This window comes from Thalassophryne amazonica, chromosome 20, assembly GCF_902500255.1.
Source record: "Thalassophryne amazonica chromosome 20, fThaAma1.1, whole genome shotgun sequence".
In the NCBI taxonomy this organism is placed as follows: Eukaryota; Metazoa; Chordata; class Actinopteri; order Batrachoidiformes; family Batrachoididae; genus Thalassophryne; species Thalassophryne amazonica.
In genome coordinates this window covers 13,337,410-13,356,246 of record NC_047122.1, presented here as the reverse complement: position 1 = coordinate 13,356,246, position 18,837 = coordinate 13,337,410, and the positions used below count along the sequence as shown (strand labels likewise).

The 18,837-nt window shown below is 41.4% G+C and overlaps 1 protein-coding gene across 1 annotated transcript in view; it reads left to right on the top strand.

The window, feature by feature from the left end:
- epb41a (erythrocyte membrane protein band 4.1a) overlaps positions 1 to 18,837 on the top strand; it is a 349,346-nt gene that overhangs the window by 18,247 nt on the left and 312,262 nt on the right. Inside the window, exon 2 of the mRNA XM_034160644.1 lies at positions 9,017 to 9,330. Coding sequence (XP_034016535.1) covers positions 9,025 to 9,330 — 306 coding nt within the window. The 5' untranslated portion in view covers positions 9,017 to 9,024. The remainder of the gene's footprint in view (positions 1 to 9,016; positions 9,331 to 18,837) is intronic.

Sequence of the window (18,837 nt, the reverse complement as noted above, 5' to 3'; positions counted from 1 at the left end):
GATCCGCAAGCTGCCCTTCTAGCGCCTGGTGAGAGAAATCGCTCAGGACTTCAAGACGACCTCCGCTTTCAGAGCTCCGCTGTGATGCTCTGCAGGAGGCTGGCGAGGCTGACCTGGTCGGTAGCTTCCTAGTTCACAATATCGTAGTGTGACACTGTTGGCCAGTTCGTTACATCACCACTAAATTCACTATCTGGTATAAGATATGGATCCTTCCCACTGTCGCCAAGTGCTTGCTCACAGGGGGTCATTTTGACTGTTGGGGTTTTTCCGTAATTATTGTATGGCCTTGCCTTACAATATAAAGTGCCTTGGGGCAACTGTTTGTTGTGATTTGGCGCTGTATAAATAAAATTGATTTGATTTGATCCACTGAACCAACTGCTACGCATCTATCACGATAAATAGCTTTATCTCGAGGATATAAAGCCTCGTAATAACCATACATTCTCTCCATTTTTTCTATCACGCGCCAGCCTCCTTGTAATCCAGAATGGAGATGGCACCTGTCCTGCAGCAAATCGGTCACGTGATTGAAAACCCTCTATATCAGGAGGCATATTCCCCCCCACAAAAAATACACATCACATGTGAATGTGTTTTTAATATTTATTTAGCAGCTTATTTAACTGTTCTGCTCAGTCAGTGCTGTTAAATTTAATAAAAAAAAAAAAATAAAATCACAAGCGGAATACCTGAACCTGAGTACCTGAAAACTCAAATGTGAGCCTTTAACTTTATTAAATTGAATTTGGAAAGTGCTTTTTTTAAAACCCTAGACTTCAAAAGTAGTAAATAAAATGTATAATACACAAACAAAAATATTTACTTTTGTAGCTTATTTTATGTTCTGCTCAGTCAGTGCTGTCATAAAACCAATTTCACATCAGAGTGCCTGAAAGCTCAAACGTAAGTCTAACTTTATTAACTTGAATTTGAAAAGTGCTCTTTTAAAACCCTAGACGTCAAAAGTAGTAAATAAAATGTATAATACACAAACAAAAAGTTATTTGTATCTTATTTAACTGTTTTGCTCAGTCACTGCTGTAAAAAAAAAAAAAAAAAAAAAAAAATTCACAACAGAGCACCTGAACCTGAGCACCTGAAAACTCAAATGTGAGCCTTTTGTTTCATGAGAAATAACTTTCTGGAAGGTATCATTACCTCAGCTCCAGTATGTGTAGCATGTTCCTGAAATCCGTATTTTCCACAACACTATAGGCCGCAGGTCTTTGCAAATAATGTCCGCGATTGATTTTGTGATGCATTTCGCTTTGGTAGATGGAACATGCTGCTTTCAGTATCTGCTGGCTTGCTGCTGCAGGACGTTTGGCTGGAAGCTCTGCATTACTTCAGGATGGTGCCTTGCTAGGTGGGCATTGAGGTTTGTCATATTTCCACAGTACGCAACATGTGCATTACAGATTTTCCAAATAGCTTTTGACATGTCCAGTTCTGCTTTTCCCTTCAAAGCAAAAAATTCAAAATGTGCCCACACTTTAGATTTAAAATGTGATGGTGGGGGTTTTATCCTTTCACCACGTAGCAAGTTGTCTGCCATTCTCCACTTTCAATTTAAGTGGTCGAACAAAGTCAAATAAATGCTAATGTTACAAAAACTAAGCAAATAATAAAAACTGTCAAAACTATAGCAAAATGAAATGCGACGAATTGAGGTTTTCTGTGGCATTTGTTAAAAATTTTTGACAGTTTAAAAATCCTGGTTAAGCGCCAGCTGCAGGAACAAAGCTGCGCAAAGATTAAATGATGCCTGATGTCCAGATTCTTGTTTTGTTTGGGCTTCGTTGCCCTTTAAGTGCCGTGTGACTGGGCCTTTAGCTGTGAAAATGATCAGTCACACCTTTGTGTTTAATCTAATTATTTCTCACAGCTTAATCAAAGGATGAAAGTTTTCACCCCTTTCTTCTTCATAAACATGATAAAACAATTAAAAAAAACTGCACTTTTTTGAGATGGGAAAACTGTCAAATCGGGTGTTGATGGAATGGAGTAGACCAAATGGAAGTTACCGTTTAGAGTTGGTATGTGTGTGCAGTTTTGTATAATTCAGAGTTTGACTTACAAAGCTCTGTGTTGAGCTCCGGTCAAAAGAACACAATGTGAATTTTCTGAATGGACACAGTCATGTGACTTTTTTCAGTCCCTACAATGATTTTTTTTTTTTTTTTTAAATCTGCTTTTATTTTTCATGGGTGTCAGCTGTTTCCAACCATAGATAGTCCAGTGAAAGGTGTTAGTTAGCCAGGTCTTATTTTTTCTGCCATTTAGCTGACCCCACCCATGTCCCATCTGCACATCAGATGTGTTGTAACCAGTGTTGCCACAGTTACTTTGAAAAAGTAATCCAATTACTGATTACTCCTTGAAAAAGTAACTTAGTTACTTTACTGATTACTCAATTGTAAAAGTAACTAAGTTAGATTACTAGTTACTTTTTTAGTTACTTTTCCCAGCTGCCGACAACAACCCTGTGCCACCTCAACATGACAATGATACCTGTTTTGCCAAAACTCACTTTATAGTCACCCTTTCTTGACTTCAATGAAAATAAATACTTGTTTTATAAAAAGTAAAATAAAGACCTCTATCTTGACCTCATATTTAACTGTTGACAGCACTGTAACAGTAAAACTTGCAATTTTGAACCTACATTGTTTATAAATGTAACTATTAAATTCTAACATTTTTCTAACATTTAAATTCTCTCTAAACATTTTACTTGTCGAAATTATTATTATTTTAAGCAATATTAGTAGTTGTAGTAAAAAACGGCTTCAAAATTGCACCTTTAATCTAGGGGTGTTGTGGGGGAGGGGGCACATCCTTGCCCCACACCCCCATTCCATCTGGATTCGCCCCTGCTTTGGCGTTTGAGCACAAAGAATGGATAACATTTATTTATGCAGAAAACATGACCAGATTTACAGGTAAGAAAGTTTTATTGCGTTTTCACATCATGTGGTCCTCAGAAAGTGTTTAGGTGCATTTGAGTGGAAATAGTGTTAGTTGTTGACGCGTCGCGGAGGATCAGCTGTTTTTAACGACCAGATACAGAGCGGCTCAGCTCAGAATTCTAAATAAGGAGGAAAAAAGTATAAAAATGTCTTTGTAAAGCTCAGTGCCGCTGTGCTGATCACCACGCTTTTAAGAGGTGAGGACGAGTCGAGCAGCTGCAAAAAACCGCGGATGAAAAGCTCACAGCTCACTTAAAGTGTGCAGTTCAGTCGAACCCCGACCTCCTGCCCACGGACCAAGTTTAATGCTGCTGTCGACCCACAATGAAAAATAATAGTAACGCACAGTGACATGGAGAAGTAACTTTAATCTGATTACTGATTTGGAAAGATTAACGCGTTAGATTACTCGTTACTAAAAAAAGTGGTCAGATTAGAGTAACGCGTTACTAAGTAACGCGTTACCGGCATCACTGGTTGTAACATGCACAGTGTCCTCACAACTGCAGCCAGCAAGACATTTCAGCTCAAACACACAGATGGGTCCTGGATCAGAAAACTCTGCACGTTGTATCAGAAATTTCCGATCTGTGAACTACGTTGGTATCAGAACCTGATACCGATATTGGATCAGATCGACCCCATCCTACTTCCAGCATACAGTCTGCAGTCTTCTGCTTGGGTGTGCAGCACTTGTGTCCCAAGTGCCGCTAATTCCATCAGGAAAAAGTAAAGCGGACAGCCAAACACAACAGTGCTATGTTGCCACTCCCCTAATCAGTAATAGAAACCCAGCTATTTATATTGCAATATGATGTTTTTGTTTTGTCATGTAAATGGTTTTTTTTTTTTTTACTGGCCAAGTGATTATTTCCAGAGCAGAAGCTGTGATTTCCCACCTGCTGGAGTAGCAAGATAGCACTAGTGTGTTTGGCTTGCCACCCGCTCTTTGTTGTATTCAATGTTATATTCAATTTACTATGTTTGTGTTTGATATGCTGTGCTTCTGTTCTTTTGGCTTCTGATCATCATGCTGTACTGCATGTAAGATTGTCTGCTGGAGCTTTCACGTGGTGATGTTCAAGAGGAACTGGTGAGTGTCTTCCCCCATTTTGTCATGTGTGCCGGCTTTTTTGTGCCGATCACCCTTCAGTCGCCGGACCTGCCACAGGAGGCGCAGAAGATACGGAAAACTGAGTGAACCTTTGGTGAAGATGAGCCACTACAGATAGATTGTAGCCACCTGCACTGATTGCATTGATGTTATTACAAAGTGGACAGCCAGTGGCAAAACCTCAACCAGTGGTTTGACACTGAACCATTGGTTGAGGTTTTTGGGACAATGTAGGGTGTTGTAGGTGGATCTGATCAGGAAGTTGAGCCTGGCATGGGGGATCTTCTACACCTTGGACAATGACATGGGCGTGTCTTCGATGCCTTCCCATGACATCCAGCTTCCTTGCCGGCTCTGAGACACTGCTTTGATGTTAATGCATTCCTGCTCTCTCTGTCAGATCTGCCACCACCATGGTTCTCTGCTCTTCTTTGGAGGCATTTGACCAGAAGAGGGGGGCCTCGCCCCCAAAGCCTGCTTGTCCCTCCTGGACTCTACCAACTAACTTGCGGTGTTTCAGCCCGCTGATTGCCATATCAGCCTCTATCTGGGCTTTCCACTTCCTCCCTGTTCATATCTGGGAGCCATCTGCTCTCACCAGCTGATCGGTGGATTCCCTCAGCTCCAACACAATCTGAGCCTTTTCCTGCTTGTATCCTAGGATGATGGATAACAGCAGCAGTTGTAGCGTGTCCCGGCCGAAGAGGCCTACCTCTGATAGACATCTTGGCAGTCCCAGCTACTTCCTGATGAACGTGTTTGCCAGCCTGTCCATTTTCTCTGCCACTGAGGAGGGGACTTCGCTTATCTTCAGAGGCTACATCACCCTCGTGTACACTATGAGCTGGTAGCTCTATTCTTTGTACTTGCCAGGGAGCTGGCTCTGACTGATCCTGGCCAGGCCTTCTGTGAGCTGCTTCCCCCAACTGCCCGTCAGAGAGCTCTGTCATGTAGGTTTGACTGAGGCTACGTTTGGTTTAGCTTGCCAGCAATGGGATCTCCTCACTGCCTATGACAAAGATGGTATGTTCTCTCTGGGCCCTTTTCCTCAGGGACAGACTACGCGAGTTGGCGGGTTTGATCTTCATTCACTCCCATCTCACAAGTTCATTAAATCTCTTCAGCAGTCTTGTTGCTGCTTACTGGAGAATGGTGGTGATGTTGTCCATATTGCCTTTCACTGGTGGTAGCCTCTGACCTGATGATAGCTTCATTTGCGTAACGTTGCAATGATCAGACCTATCCTGTCTGTAATGGATGAAGAAATTTTGATTCGCACCATTGTGTCTTCCAGAATTGGCTACTGTTATGTTTTATTTCCTGGATTGCCACATAAGAGTATGAGATGTGAGATTTGAAATGATGTAAAAGATGTGAAAAGGTATAAAATACTGCTGCCAGAGTTTTGACGAAAACCAGAAAGTTTGATGACATCACATGTGTTCTGGCTTCCCTTCACTGGCTGGAAGGAACCGCCTGTCTGTTGGGATTCAAAGGCACCTCCCATTGACTCTTTAAAGACTAGTCTTAAAACCTGTTTATTTTCTATGGCCTATCACTAGTTTTAGGATTTTTAGTTTCATTTAAATATTTTGCTTGTACAAAATTGTTTTTTACGGTTTTAATTGCTTTTACTTTGTGATATGGGGATCTTTATATTGTGGAGTCTATTCAGCACTTTGATTTTTTTTTTAATTTAAGTCAATCATTTTATTAATTTAAATACATTTATTGTTATTTATTAGAAGCTCTTTGGTTCAAAGCCATACTTGTCCATTCTCAGTGTAATGTGGAGCTGCATCAGGAAGGACATCCAATGTAGAACTTCTGCCAAATTAACAAGCAGATCCATTTCAGACCCTGAGTGAAAAAGGGGCAAGCTGAAGGAACTTGCTTATTATTGTGGGCGGGATCATATGGCACATCTGTACTCAGTGAACTTTGATGTTGACTGATCATAAGTATTTGGACATTGCTCTATCCCTCTCTGCTTATTATGAGACATACACTCAGGTCCATGTGACATGAGGTAACCTCATTTTAACCTTTGCACTGATTGGTCTAAAGAAGCAATTGAGTCATCTAACTTACATGATATTATTCCGAGCAGACACACCACTTTAGAGAAGTCTCAGGACAAAACAGGGTCAGCCCACTGCAACTCAGTGAAACTCTGGGCTTGATAGACATAGCATAAGCTCAAACAGGTGGACACAAATGCGAGTTCTCGCCAGGGATGGAGTAAGAAAAGGGTTTAATCGTCAAAGCAAGCAGGGAGTCGGTACACAGGTGATCCAGCAGCAAGGCAGCGGTAACAAACAGGTGTAAGGCTGAGGCGTGGTTCAATGGACAGGCACAGGTCAAAATACACAGCGAGGAGGCAATCAGAGGCAAAGACAAACTCAAGGTCAGGGACAAAGCAAGGTTGAAAATCCAGCAGGCAAAAACAGGGCAAAAAGAGAGCTTGAAACAAAGGCTGGAGAGTGATATGAAATCAGCAATCTGACAGTGAGCTGTGCGAGTGTGAGGGCTTAAATAGGGAGCAGACTAATCAGGTGTGATGAAGTGCAGGTATGTGGATGGCTCTTGAAGGGGGGGGGTGGGAAAGACAAAGGTCAGTGCAAGGGAGAGCAGTGAGACAAAAGCAAAGCGAACTGGGGCAAGATAAAGAAGTGATAGAAACCAATGGTGCAAAACGCGATGTGCTCGACAAACAATAATGAACGTGAACAAAACAAAGGGGAAACAAAACTAGGAAATAATGTGACTAATCCAAATAGCAGGAAACAGGAAGCTCAATGATTATAATTGAAACTAGAACAGGGCCTGATACAGACTAAAGTATAAAAATAAATGCAATAACTGATAAAGAGATGGCAAATCAGACTACAAGCTGAGCAGAAAATAAATGACATAAAACAAAAACCAGTGACCAGAAAATGCAGCACAAAATAAATGAAAACAGAGGATGCAATAAATACTTAAAGGAACATAACCAGATAAAAACACTGAAGATAAATAATAACCAAAACCAGTGACTAAAGCATAATACAATAAAGGTGAAAATCAGAAACTAAACTAAGACTGAAGTAACTAAAGGGACCACAAGTGAAAATATACAAAAGTAATATAACAAGCAATAAGGAAAAACAAATTACAGGCCGGACAGGAGCTAAGAGAAAACTAAATGCATGGCAACCAAGTGATACGCAGAAAATAAAGGAAAACGAGACTAATCATAAATAGAGCATGACCATGGTGATATGACATAACGTGAGTAAATACTCAGAAGGCTCACTTGAGCAAACAGGCATTTGGGTGACATAAAATGACATTATGTACATACAGTAGTGTTCAGAATAATAATAGTGCTGTGTGACTAAAAAGATTAATCCAGATTTTGAGTATATTTTTTATTGTTACATGGGAAACAAGGTACCAGTAGATTCAGTAGATTCTCACAAATCCAACAAGACCAAGCATTCATGATATGCACACTCTTAAGGCTATGAAATTGGGCTGTTGGTTTAAAAAAAGTAGAAAAGGGGGTGTTCACAATAATAGTAGTGTGGCATTCAGTAAGGATTGAAAGCCTGGGGAAAATGGGACGTTCAAGACATTGTTCAGAAGAACAGCGTAGTTTGATTAAAAAGTTGACTGGATGATTGGAAAGGGGAAAACTTATACGCACGTGCAAAAAATTATAGGCTGTTCATTTACAATGATCTCCAATGCTTTAAAATGGACAAAAAAAAAGAGATGCATGGAAGAAAACTGAAAACAACCATCAAAATGAATAGAAGAATAACCAGAATGGCAAAGGCTCACCCATTGATCAGCTCCAGGATGATCAAAGACAGTCTGGAGTTACCTGTAAGTGCTGTGACAGTTAGAAGACGCTTGTGTGAAGCTAATTTATTTGCAATAATCCCCCGCAAAGTCCCTCTGTTAAATAAAAGACGTGCAGAAGAGGTTACAATTTGCCAAAGAACACATCAACTGGCCTAAAGAGAAATGGAGGAATATTTTGTGGACTGATGAGAGTAAAATTATTCTTTTTGGGTCCAAGGGCTGCAGACAGTTTGTGAGACAACCCCCAAACTCTGAATTCAAGCCACAGTTCACAGTGAAGACAGTGAAGCATGGTGGTGCAAGCATCATGATATGGGCATGTTTCTCCTACTATGGTGTTGGGCCTATATAACACATACCAGGTATTATGGATCAGTTTGGATATGTCAAAAACTTGAAGAAGTCATGTTGCCTTATGCTAAAGAGGACATGCCCTTGAAATGGGTGTTTCAACAAGACAATGACCCCAAGCACACTAGTAAACCATCAAAATCTTGGTTCCAAACCAACAAAATTAATGCCTCGCAGATGTGAAGAAATCATGAAAAACTGTGGTTATACAACTAAATACTAGTTTAGTGATTCACAGGATTGCTAAAAAAGCAGTTTGAACATAATAGTTTTGAGTTTGTAGCGTCAGCAGCAGATGCTACTGTTATTGTGAACACGCCTTTTTCTACTTTTTTTTTTTTTACTAGTAGCCCAATTTCATAGCCTTAAGAGTGTGCATATCATGAATGCTTGGTCTTGTTGGACTTGTGAGAATCTACTGGTACCTTGTTTCCCATGTAACAGTAAGAAATTTACTCAAAACCTGGATTAATCTTTTTAGTCACATAGCACTACTATTATTCTGACCACTACTGTACTTATGAAACAAAAAGGTAAGGAAAAGGAACTATCTTGGTCTAATGCTGTGATAGGTCATTGCTATTTTAAAAATATTTAAGTGATTAATCAGTGTTTTCCCACTTTGTTTTCATTGCTTTTCATCCATTTAACCGGTCTTGCAATTTGAGTACCAGTGGTTCAGTGAAAACACATAAATGTGAACTGCTTCCATCTTTGTCTACAGCTTTTGTAATGACAACAGATGAAGTGGGGAGCCACCACCCCAAATCAGGGGAGCAGGAGGAGCCTGTGCAAGATTTGAGGTCACTCTCTGAAGAGGAGGAACAGCTTCAGCGGCAAAACCGCAACTCAGCTGGCCACAGACTTTCTCGCCTCTTCTCGTCTTTCCTGAAGAGGCACTCACAGTGTGACTCAGAGGCTGGAGAAAAGGAGAAGGTAGAAGAGGCTAAAGCCCCGATCGCTGACCCTGAACCTGAACTGAAAACGAGGGGAGAGGTGGCCCCAGACCAGCGCTCACTCACCAGTGTAGAGGCTCAGGTAAGGCGTCAGTGTCAGTTGCCACATTTCGGTCCAGTATTCATTTGTGCACCTTACTGTGGATATTACATTTATAATAGAGTCAAAGCCCCTGAATTGTAATTAAACTGAATTGTGAGGTACCTAAAGAGTCCCACCCCTAATACATAATGCTTCTTGTATTAGTTTTGAGTTAGACTGGGAGGGGATGTGCATGGGGGGAAAGTGGGTTAAGCCCTGCTCAGACCATAAAGCCATGAATAATGAGCCACGCATGGATTTATCAGAAATTTCAGTGATTATTTGAATAATGAGTCACGTATATGATGTTCTTTTGAAGGAATTGCAGGAAACAGATTTAAAAAAAAAAGGCTACAAAGGCTTTCTTATAGTGGAACCTGCTCTGTTGCAGGTAGCCTGTCCTGTCCTCGTAGCCGCCAGGTACTCGGATAATGGGTCTCTAACATCCTCGTACTCACTACTAACATGCCTGTAATGCTGCGTTCACACGGGGCGCGACGCGAGCGACTGCAGCCACAGGTTGCCATGTAATCCCTATGTAAGGACGCGTTTTGGCGCCAAACCGCACAGCGCGACGCGAGTGAAGCGACGCAAGTGAAGCAATTTTGAGCGTTTTGGGCGTTTGTGGTGCGATATTGCGTCGCGTCACGTCGCGTTGCCCTCCTCCCCAAGTTGAAAAATCTGAACTTTTTTGTCTCGTCGCACCGCGATGACCAATCAGGGACTGAATATGTAGTGATGTGGAGATGTCTGGAGTTTGACTGAGGATGTGAACATGTCCTGTATCTGGTAGCAGCCTGTGAGCAGGACTTATGTCTCTTTTGTCCTTTATTTCACAATCATGACAAGAGTTTTTGGAGAGAGCAGCAGCACCACAGCAGGGGGAGTGGAGTTTCTTTTTCTTTTTTTCTTACGTGCGCCCGCGAGGGAATCATCCATGGAGATTATTTTACTTATTAACTACACAGATGTATAATAAAACAAATAGTGACTGGTTTCTAAACACAATTATGACAGAGTTTTTTGGGGGAAGAGCGAGGAGCAGCAAGCAGTGGAGTTTCTTTTTTTTTTTTTTTTTTTTTTTTTATTGTTTACATGTGTGCGCGTGAACGGGACAGTTGGTCCTCAAACTGGGTCCCGCAGAGGCGGAAGGACCACAGAAAGCGGCCGTCATCCAGACGCAGCTCCTGCAGCAAATAATGATACTCTCTGTATTGGGAGCTTTTCACAACAACTCGTTCCGTGTGATCAAGGTCCGTCATGTTAACTTGACTGACAACCGGAGCCGGTGAGCAGAATGGAAGCTCCTCCTATTTGATGACGCACCGGGGTGAATTTTCGCAGCGAAAGTCCACCCAAGCAGAGCGACACACTGGGCGAAGGAGGCGCGTCCGTCGCCACGTGACCCCTGCAAATTTGTAGCGTCTGATCGCGCCTGGTGTGAACGCGGCAAACTTTGAGCTTCACGAAATTAGCGCCACGCTCAGACATGAGCCTCGTTAGCTGAATAATCTGCCTCTAAGAGCCACTATTCTTCCACGTTTCTTGAATAACTCGACTCTCATGAAAAAAAATTCTTGCTACGTGGCTCATTAGTCATTGTTTATTATTTGGTCTGACCAGGACTTTAGGAGTTATGTGTGGGGTTTTAAACGTTAATCTATTTTTGCTGACCATAAATCCTTCCTCAATGAGCTTACAGCTGGACTGAGAGGGGTGTTGTGTTTGAGGGCAGTGGTTGTGTATATGGTGAAGTGTTGTGTATGGGGTGGTTAGGGTTTTGTGTGTGTGTGTGTGTGAGGCATTGCCACGGTTGGTGTTGCTGGGCAACAGACTGGTCAAAAATGGATGGGGATATATATGGGGGTTTGGGTGCTGGACATCTCAGCATGCCCACATCTGATTTTTATATATAAAACTAGCTACATTGCCTGGGTGTGAGATCTTGTATTGCCATGCTTACTGTTTCTAGGCAACAGGCCAGTCAAAAGTAGACACACCCACCCTATGTCCTTTCTCTGTGAGCTTTTACCTGAACTGGGAGGTTTAGGGGTTGTGTATGTACAACCCCAATTCCAATGAAGTTGGGACGTTGTGTAAAATGTAAATAAAAACAGAATACAATGATTTGCAAATCCTCTTCAAACTATATTCAATTGAATACACCACAAAGACAAGATATTAATGTTCAAACTGATAAACTTTATTGTTTTTGTGCAAATATTTGCTCATTTTGAAATGGATGCCTGCAACACGTTTCAGCATTGATGGTGCCATCACAGATGTGTAAGTTGCCAGTGCCATGGGCACAAACACATCCCCGTACCATCACAGATGCTGGCTTTTGAACTTAGTGCTGGTAACAGTCTGGATGGTCTCTTTCCTCTTTTGTCCAGAGGACACATGTCCATCATTTCCAAAAACATATTGAAATGTGGACTCATCAGACCACAGCACGTTTCCACTTTGTGTCTTTCCATTTTAAATGAGCTCGGGCCCAGAGAAGGCGGCAGTGTTTCTGGATGTTGTTGATGTATGGCTTTCGCTTTGCATGGTAGAGTTTTAACTTGCACTTGTAGATGTAGCGACAAACTGTGTTAACTGACAATGGTTTTCTGAAGTGTTCCTGAGCCCACGTGGTAATATCCTTTACACAATGATGTCGGTTCTTAATGCATTGCCACCTGAGGGATTGGAGGTCATGGGCATTCAATGTTGGTTTTTGGCCTCGCTGCTTATGTGTAGAAAGTTCTCCAGATTCTCTGAATCTTCTGATTATATTATGGACTGTAGATGATGGAATCCCTAAATTCCTTGTAATTGAACGTTGAGAAACATTGTTCTTAAACTGTTTGACTATTTTTTTTTTTCACGCAGTTGTTCACAAAGTGGTGATCCTCACCCCATCTTTGCTTGTGAACGGCTGAGCCTTTTGGGGATGCTCCTTTATACCTAGTCGTGACACTCACAATTAGTGTCCTCAGTTTCCAAACATTTATTGAGTGTTATTAGAAGGAAAGGTGATGCAACACAGTGGTAAACATACCACTGTCCCAGCTTTTTTGAAACGTGTTGCAGGCATCCATTGCAACACGTTCCTTTATCAGTTTGAACATTAAATATCTTGTCTTTCTGGTGCATTCAGTTGAATATAGGTTGAAGAGGATTTGCAAATCATTGTATTCTGTTTTTATTTACATTTCATACAACGTCCCAACTTCATTGGAATTGGGGTTGTATGTGGGGGTTGATCTTGATTGCTGCTCTTTAATCCTGCTCACTGATCATTAAGCTTGACAGTTGACCTGTAATCTTGTTGAGCGAGCTTTGATCTTTATTGTTGACCAGTACATGGTGGGGTGGAGGTGTGTGTGTGTGTGGGGGGGGAGAGGCTGCTGACATTGTACAGTTTAACTATTTTATTAATTTTGTAGTTATAATTGTATTTTATTGGGTTGGTATTTTATTGTCCCTAATATTGTGTTTTTATTTTGTCCAGTACTTGTTGGTACTATTGGAAAGTGCTACATGGATAAATGCTATTCATTTCTGTAAAGAAGTTCACTCTGGGTCATTCCATCTCAGTTCACCCAATGGGTTAAACCTCACCCCCTCAGATCTCCTTTGCCGTATTTTCAATATACTGGATGGAAAATGTAAATACCTTAGAAATGTTTAGTTTATGACTCATACTGGTAATTAGAAGCATCTTAATCAGTGATGAAAGTTTTCCGGAAATGACTGGAAATCCGTGTTTTTACTCATGTGGTGAAAGTTTCCGGATTATTTTTGATAACATACGTCAGAATCCATTCATTCAGTTCCATTCAGTTGGACGCCCAAACAGTTGGTGGCAGTAATGTGCCGTGTTGGTTTGCAAGCTGCCAATAATCTCCAAAGAAAAAGGAGGGTTACTTTGTTTTGGGTTTTGGGTGTTTATTAAGTCATATATTTTTGGGGACTGCACAGTGGTCCTCCTAACAGTTTACTTTGTTGTGGACATTAAAAGTTATGAGCTGCGTTTTCCTCCAGTAATGATGCATTAAGGGGAGCTAACGAGTGAAGCTTCCAGCTACTAAAAATGCTAAATGGTAAATGAACTGCATTTATATAGCGCTTTTCCATCTGCATCAAACGCTGAAAGTGCTGTACAAATAATGCCTCACATTTACCCTATGTGAGTGTGCTGCCATACAAGGCACTCACTACACAATGGGATCAACTCGGGGATAAGGACCTTGCCCAAGGGCCCTTAGTGATTTTTCCAGTCAGGCTGGGTTTTGAACCAAGGATCCTCTGGTCTCAAGCCCAACACTTTAACCACTAGACCATCACCTCCCCATCAAACTCTCATCTATGTGCTAACACCATTAGCATATAGATGAGAGTTTAACTGACTGTCTGCGAGTCAAAACCACAAGATTGAGTTTGAGCAATGGACAAAAATTTGTCTGAGGTGAGTAATAGAAAATATGTGACATTAGTGCTCTGCTGAAGTTTGTCAGCTAACAATAGCTTTTAGCTGCAGGAAGTTAAATCAATCACTGTCGAACTGAGTTTATGTTTTATATTCGTTAATTGTCAACCTATTTTTATTTTTACCAAATAAAGCTACACAGGTTTTTAATTGTTACTGTCATAACTACAGGAACAGTCTCAACTTTAAATAACTTAGATTTTTTATTTAAATTTTTTTAACTATCAAGTAATCAAAGAAAATAGCACAGCGCTTTCATATTTTTTTTATTGAATGTACACATTACTTTTCATGCTATTTTATTTGTCTAAAAATAAATGCCCAAGGTTCCTTATAATGTTAATCAGAAATTATAATTAACAACAACAGATAAGTTATGGTTTTTATTTACAGATGAACATAAAAGATTTCTAAATAATAGTTTTCTAATGTAAGAAGTTTTTTTTTTATTTCAAAATGTACAGTAATCAGAAATTAATCTTGAAATACAAACACATTTGTAAGGATTTTAAAGTGGCCAAGAATTTGAAAACAGATTATCAATAGCTCCAAAGCTTCTGTCAAAACTAGGAAAATTGAGAAGTGGGTGAAGGTTTAACAAGTTGATGCATTAATGTGCTATAAATACTCCTATTGTTCCATTAGAATTGATTCTGAGAATTATTATTTTGAGTTCTTTGAATTGTCATTTCCTTTACTGTGTACATTTCTGAACCACAATGTGTGCTTTTTTGGATTAAAGGCTGGTAGCACAATACAAATTGTGTAAAAAGACTGGGGTGGAAAACGACCGAACAAAAAAAAATGTTTTTTTTTTTGAGATATTAAGGTGGGTAAAGAGATGTGAAAATGCACCAGAATGGATTTGAGTTTTCACATTTTATAATTTGTAAATATTTAATAAGCCCCTTATGTTCTTGCATTTGTATTTTCATGTATGCAGCATTTCAAGATTTGTACAGGACCTGTTTTGTTTGGATTTGATTCATAAATAAATAATTATTTTTTATAATAAGGAGATGCCGTTGTCTACTTCAGGGAAGTGGTAGCGTCATGGTTTGCATGTGATTTAAGAGGGTTTAATTTCTCATCTGATCGGTTTGGGTGTACAGAGTCTGCAGACACGCCGGTGTCAGGAGGTGATTTTTAGGACTTTCTGTAATTTGTTATGAAATAATGCTGAATTTATGTAGAAATGATTGTTGTACAGAAGCTTCAGAGATCTGTCGCTGAGATAGATGATGACTGGAGTGAAGTTTTAAGCAGAAACGAGGTGATAATCGGTTAACGCCGTTATCTCTGACTGACTTCTGCATCATAGAGGAGGGCTGTCAATCAAACCTCACTCTCCAGAGATGGCCAATCACAGCAGAGCCACTGCTGACCTGGTTGCCTCCCCATAGTGCCATAATCCCGCCCCATAGTGCCATAAGTTTCAAGCGACCAAGCAGGAATTCTCTGCGTGCAAGTAGAAATAAACTTCGCGCGAGCAGAATCAAGTTCGGGCAGGTAGGAGGAGCGCTGGTCCTCGCGTGCAGCACCTGTGCGTGTGCGCTCAGAGATCATTTGCATGTGCGCAGTTAATATATGCGTGAACGCATTTGCGAGTGGGGTTTTGTCACTGATCTGACGCCATAGCTGGCAGCGTGAATGGCCCCACATTTTCTAAGTGCCGCATGAGTGTGCCATTACCAAGAAACACAAATGGTGTGCGAGTGTGCGGTCCCCTCCCCCACCCGAGCAATACCAATGGCGTACGAGTGTGCGGTGTGTGTGTGTCCCCCCCCAACACAAATGGCGTGCGATTGTGCGGGTGTGTGTGTCCCCCCCCAACACAAATGGCGTGCGAGTGTGCGGTGTGTGTCCACCCCAACACAAATGGCGTGCGAGTGTGCGGTGTGTGTGTCCCCCCAACACAAATGGCGTGCGGTGTGTGTGTGTGTGTCCCCCCAACACAAATGGCGTGCGAGTGTGCGGTGTGTGTGGTCCCCCCCCAACACAAATGGCGTGCGAGTGTGCGGTGTGTGTGTGTCCCCCCCAACACAAATGGCGTGCGAGTGTGCGGTGTGTGGTGTCCCCCCCAACACAAATGGCGTGCGAGTGTGCGGTGTGTGTGTGCCCCCCCCAACACAAATGGCGTGCGAGTGTGCTGGTGTGTGTGTGTGTCCCCCCCAACACAAATGGCGTGCGAGTGTGCGGTGTGTGTGTGTCCCCCCCAACACAAATGGCGTGGAGTGTGCGGTGTGTGTGTGCCCCCCAACACAAATGGCGTGTGTGTGTGGGTGTGTCCCCCCCAACACAAATGGCGTGCGAGTGTGCGGTGTGTGTGTGTGTGTGTCCCCCCCACACAAATGGCGTGCGAGTGTGCGGTGTGTGTGTGTGTGTGTGTGTCCCCCCAACACAAATGGCTTCATTGGCTTCCTGTTAATTCTAGAATAGAATTTAAAATTCTTCTTCTTACTTATAAGGTTTTGAATATTCAGGTCCCATCTTATCTTAGGGACCTCGTAGTACCATATCACCCCAATAGAGCGCTTCGCTCTCAGACTGCAGGCTTACTTGTAGTTCCTAGGGTTTGTAAGAGTAGAATGGGAGGCAGAGCCTTCAGCTTTCAGGCTCCTCTCCTGTGGAACCAGCTCCCAATTCAGATCAGGGAGACAGACACCCTCTATACTTTTAAGATTAGGCTTAAAACTTTCCTTTTTGCTAAAGCTTATAGTTAGGGCTGGATCAGGTGACCCTGAACCATCCCTTAGTTATGCTGCTATAGACGTAGACTGCTGGGGGGTTCCCATGATGCACTGTTTCTTTCTTTTTGCTCTGTATGCACCACTCTGCATTTAATCATTAGTGATCGATCTCTGCTCCCCTCCACAGCATGTCTTTTTCCTGGTTCTCTCCCTCAGCCCCAACCAGTCCCAGCAGAAGACTGCCCCTCCCTGAGCCTGGTTCTGCTGGAGGTTTCTTCCTGTTAAAAGGGAGTTTTTCCTTCCCACTGTAGCCAAGTGCTTGCTCACAGGGGGTCGTTTTGACTGTTGGGGTTTTACATAATTATTGTATGGCCTTGCCTTACAATATAAAGCACCTTGGGGCAACTGTTTGTTGTGATTTGGCGCTATATAAAAAAAAAAATTGATTGATTGATATTTGACACGATGTTTTGATGATACATTGTGTTGAGAAATCTCTATAAAATACCTTTCAACCTCCATTGGATCTCTTTTTATACTATCCCAGTCTCTGTGTCTAGTGAGGTAACTTCGTATCTGCATGAATCTTAACAAGTCAGTTGTAGGCAGATCAAATTTTTCCTGGAGTTGTGAAAATGATCTTAGTGTGTTGTTTTCATACAATTGGTCAGTGCTAACCAGACCCTTTTCTGTCCATCTCCTAAATGCCAAGTCTGTCAGTGATGGGAGAAAATCAAAGTTTCCCAAAATAGGCATTACCCTTGATAAAGCCACAGAGCCTTTTATTTGTTTTTGTGTAGTGTTCCAAATCTTTAGTGTGTTTAACCCATATTATCTATTTTTATCTTCTTCTGAGCCCTTTTGTCAAAAAAGGAAGCACAGACAATGATACCCCTATCAAAGAATTCTGTTCAATGGATAGCCATCCAGTTTCTTCAGCTTTGGTCATCCATATCACTATCGCCCTGAGTTGGGCTGCCCTATAGTACATTTTAAAATTAGGTAATACCAGCCCACCCCTTTTTTTGCTTGCCATCAGTATTTTTAAACGTATTCTTGGTCTTCTGTTTTGCCAAATAAATTTTAAAATACCTTTTTCAAGACTCTTAATTGTTGATTGTGGAACAGGTAAAGATTGAAATAAAAAGAGGAGCCTAGGTAAAACATTCATTCTTACTGACTCTATTCTGCCAAACAGGGACGGGGTAGCACATCCCATCTGCTTATATCTTGGTTGATCTCTTTAATTAGTTTATCATAATTACAATGGAAAAGCTGTGATGGCTTCGGTGTCAGAATGACTCCTAAATATCTAAACCCATTTTTGGATTTCCTAAATGATACTATACTATCTAATTGTTGGGGCCATTCACCACTTATCATCATTGCTTCTGATTTGCTAGTGTTTATCTTATATCCAGATACTTCACTGTTTTTGTAAACTATTTAAGAGTGCAGGGATTGAATCCGTGGGCCGGTCTATAAATAACAATATGTCATCAGCAAATAGAGCTATTTGTGTTGACCCCTCCATCATCGGGGATGCCTAATATGAGAGGGTTTGATCTTAATAGTTCTGCCAGTGGCTCTATGCTTAAGGCAAATAAAGAAGGAGATAAGGAGTCTCCTTGGCGAGTGCCACGGCTCAGTGGGAAAAAGTCTGAGCAGTACCCATTTACTCTTACTCTAGATTTAGGGTTTTGTAGAATAGGCAGATCCAGTTAATAAATGTGTCGTCGAAGCCCATATGTCGGAGAGTCTGTTGTAAGAAAGACCAGCAGACCCTATCAAACGCTGTCTGTGTGTCTAGGCTGAGAAGCATTGAAGGAGTGGTCCTTTTGGCTGCGATAAACTGTAAATTTAGGGCTCTCCTAACATTATCAACACCATGTCGGTTATTGATAAACCCAGTTTGATCAGGCTTTACCACCTTATGTATGATTCTCTGAATTCTTTTTGCTATTATTGAAGTAAGGATTTTAAAATCAACACACAAAAGGGGCGATATGATGCACATAGGGTCGGGTCTTTATTTTCTTTGTGTATAACACTTATAATTGCCTCTGACCAAGATGCAGGTGCTTGTCCTTCTTTTAATGCATAGTTATAAACCTTGCGCAGGATTGGAGTCAGCTCACCTACAAAGGTTTTATAATATTCCCCTGTGAAACCGTCGGTTCCAGGAGATTTATTTTTAAGTTGTGAAATAATATCTTGATTTCTTCTTCTGTAATTGGCATTGACACCATATCAGCCTCTTCTGATGTAAGTTTAGCCAGGTTGATGGATCTAAAAAAAGACTCCATCTTCTCATTTCTTTGTGGGTCTGACTGTTCCTCA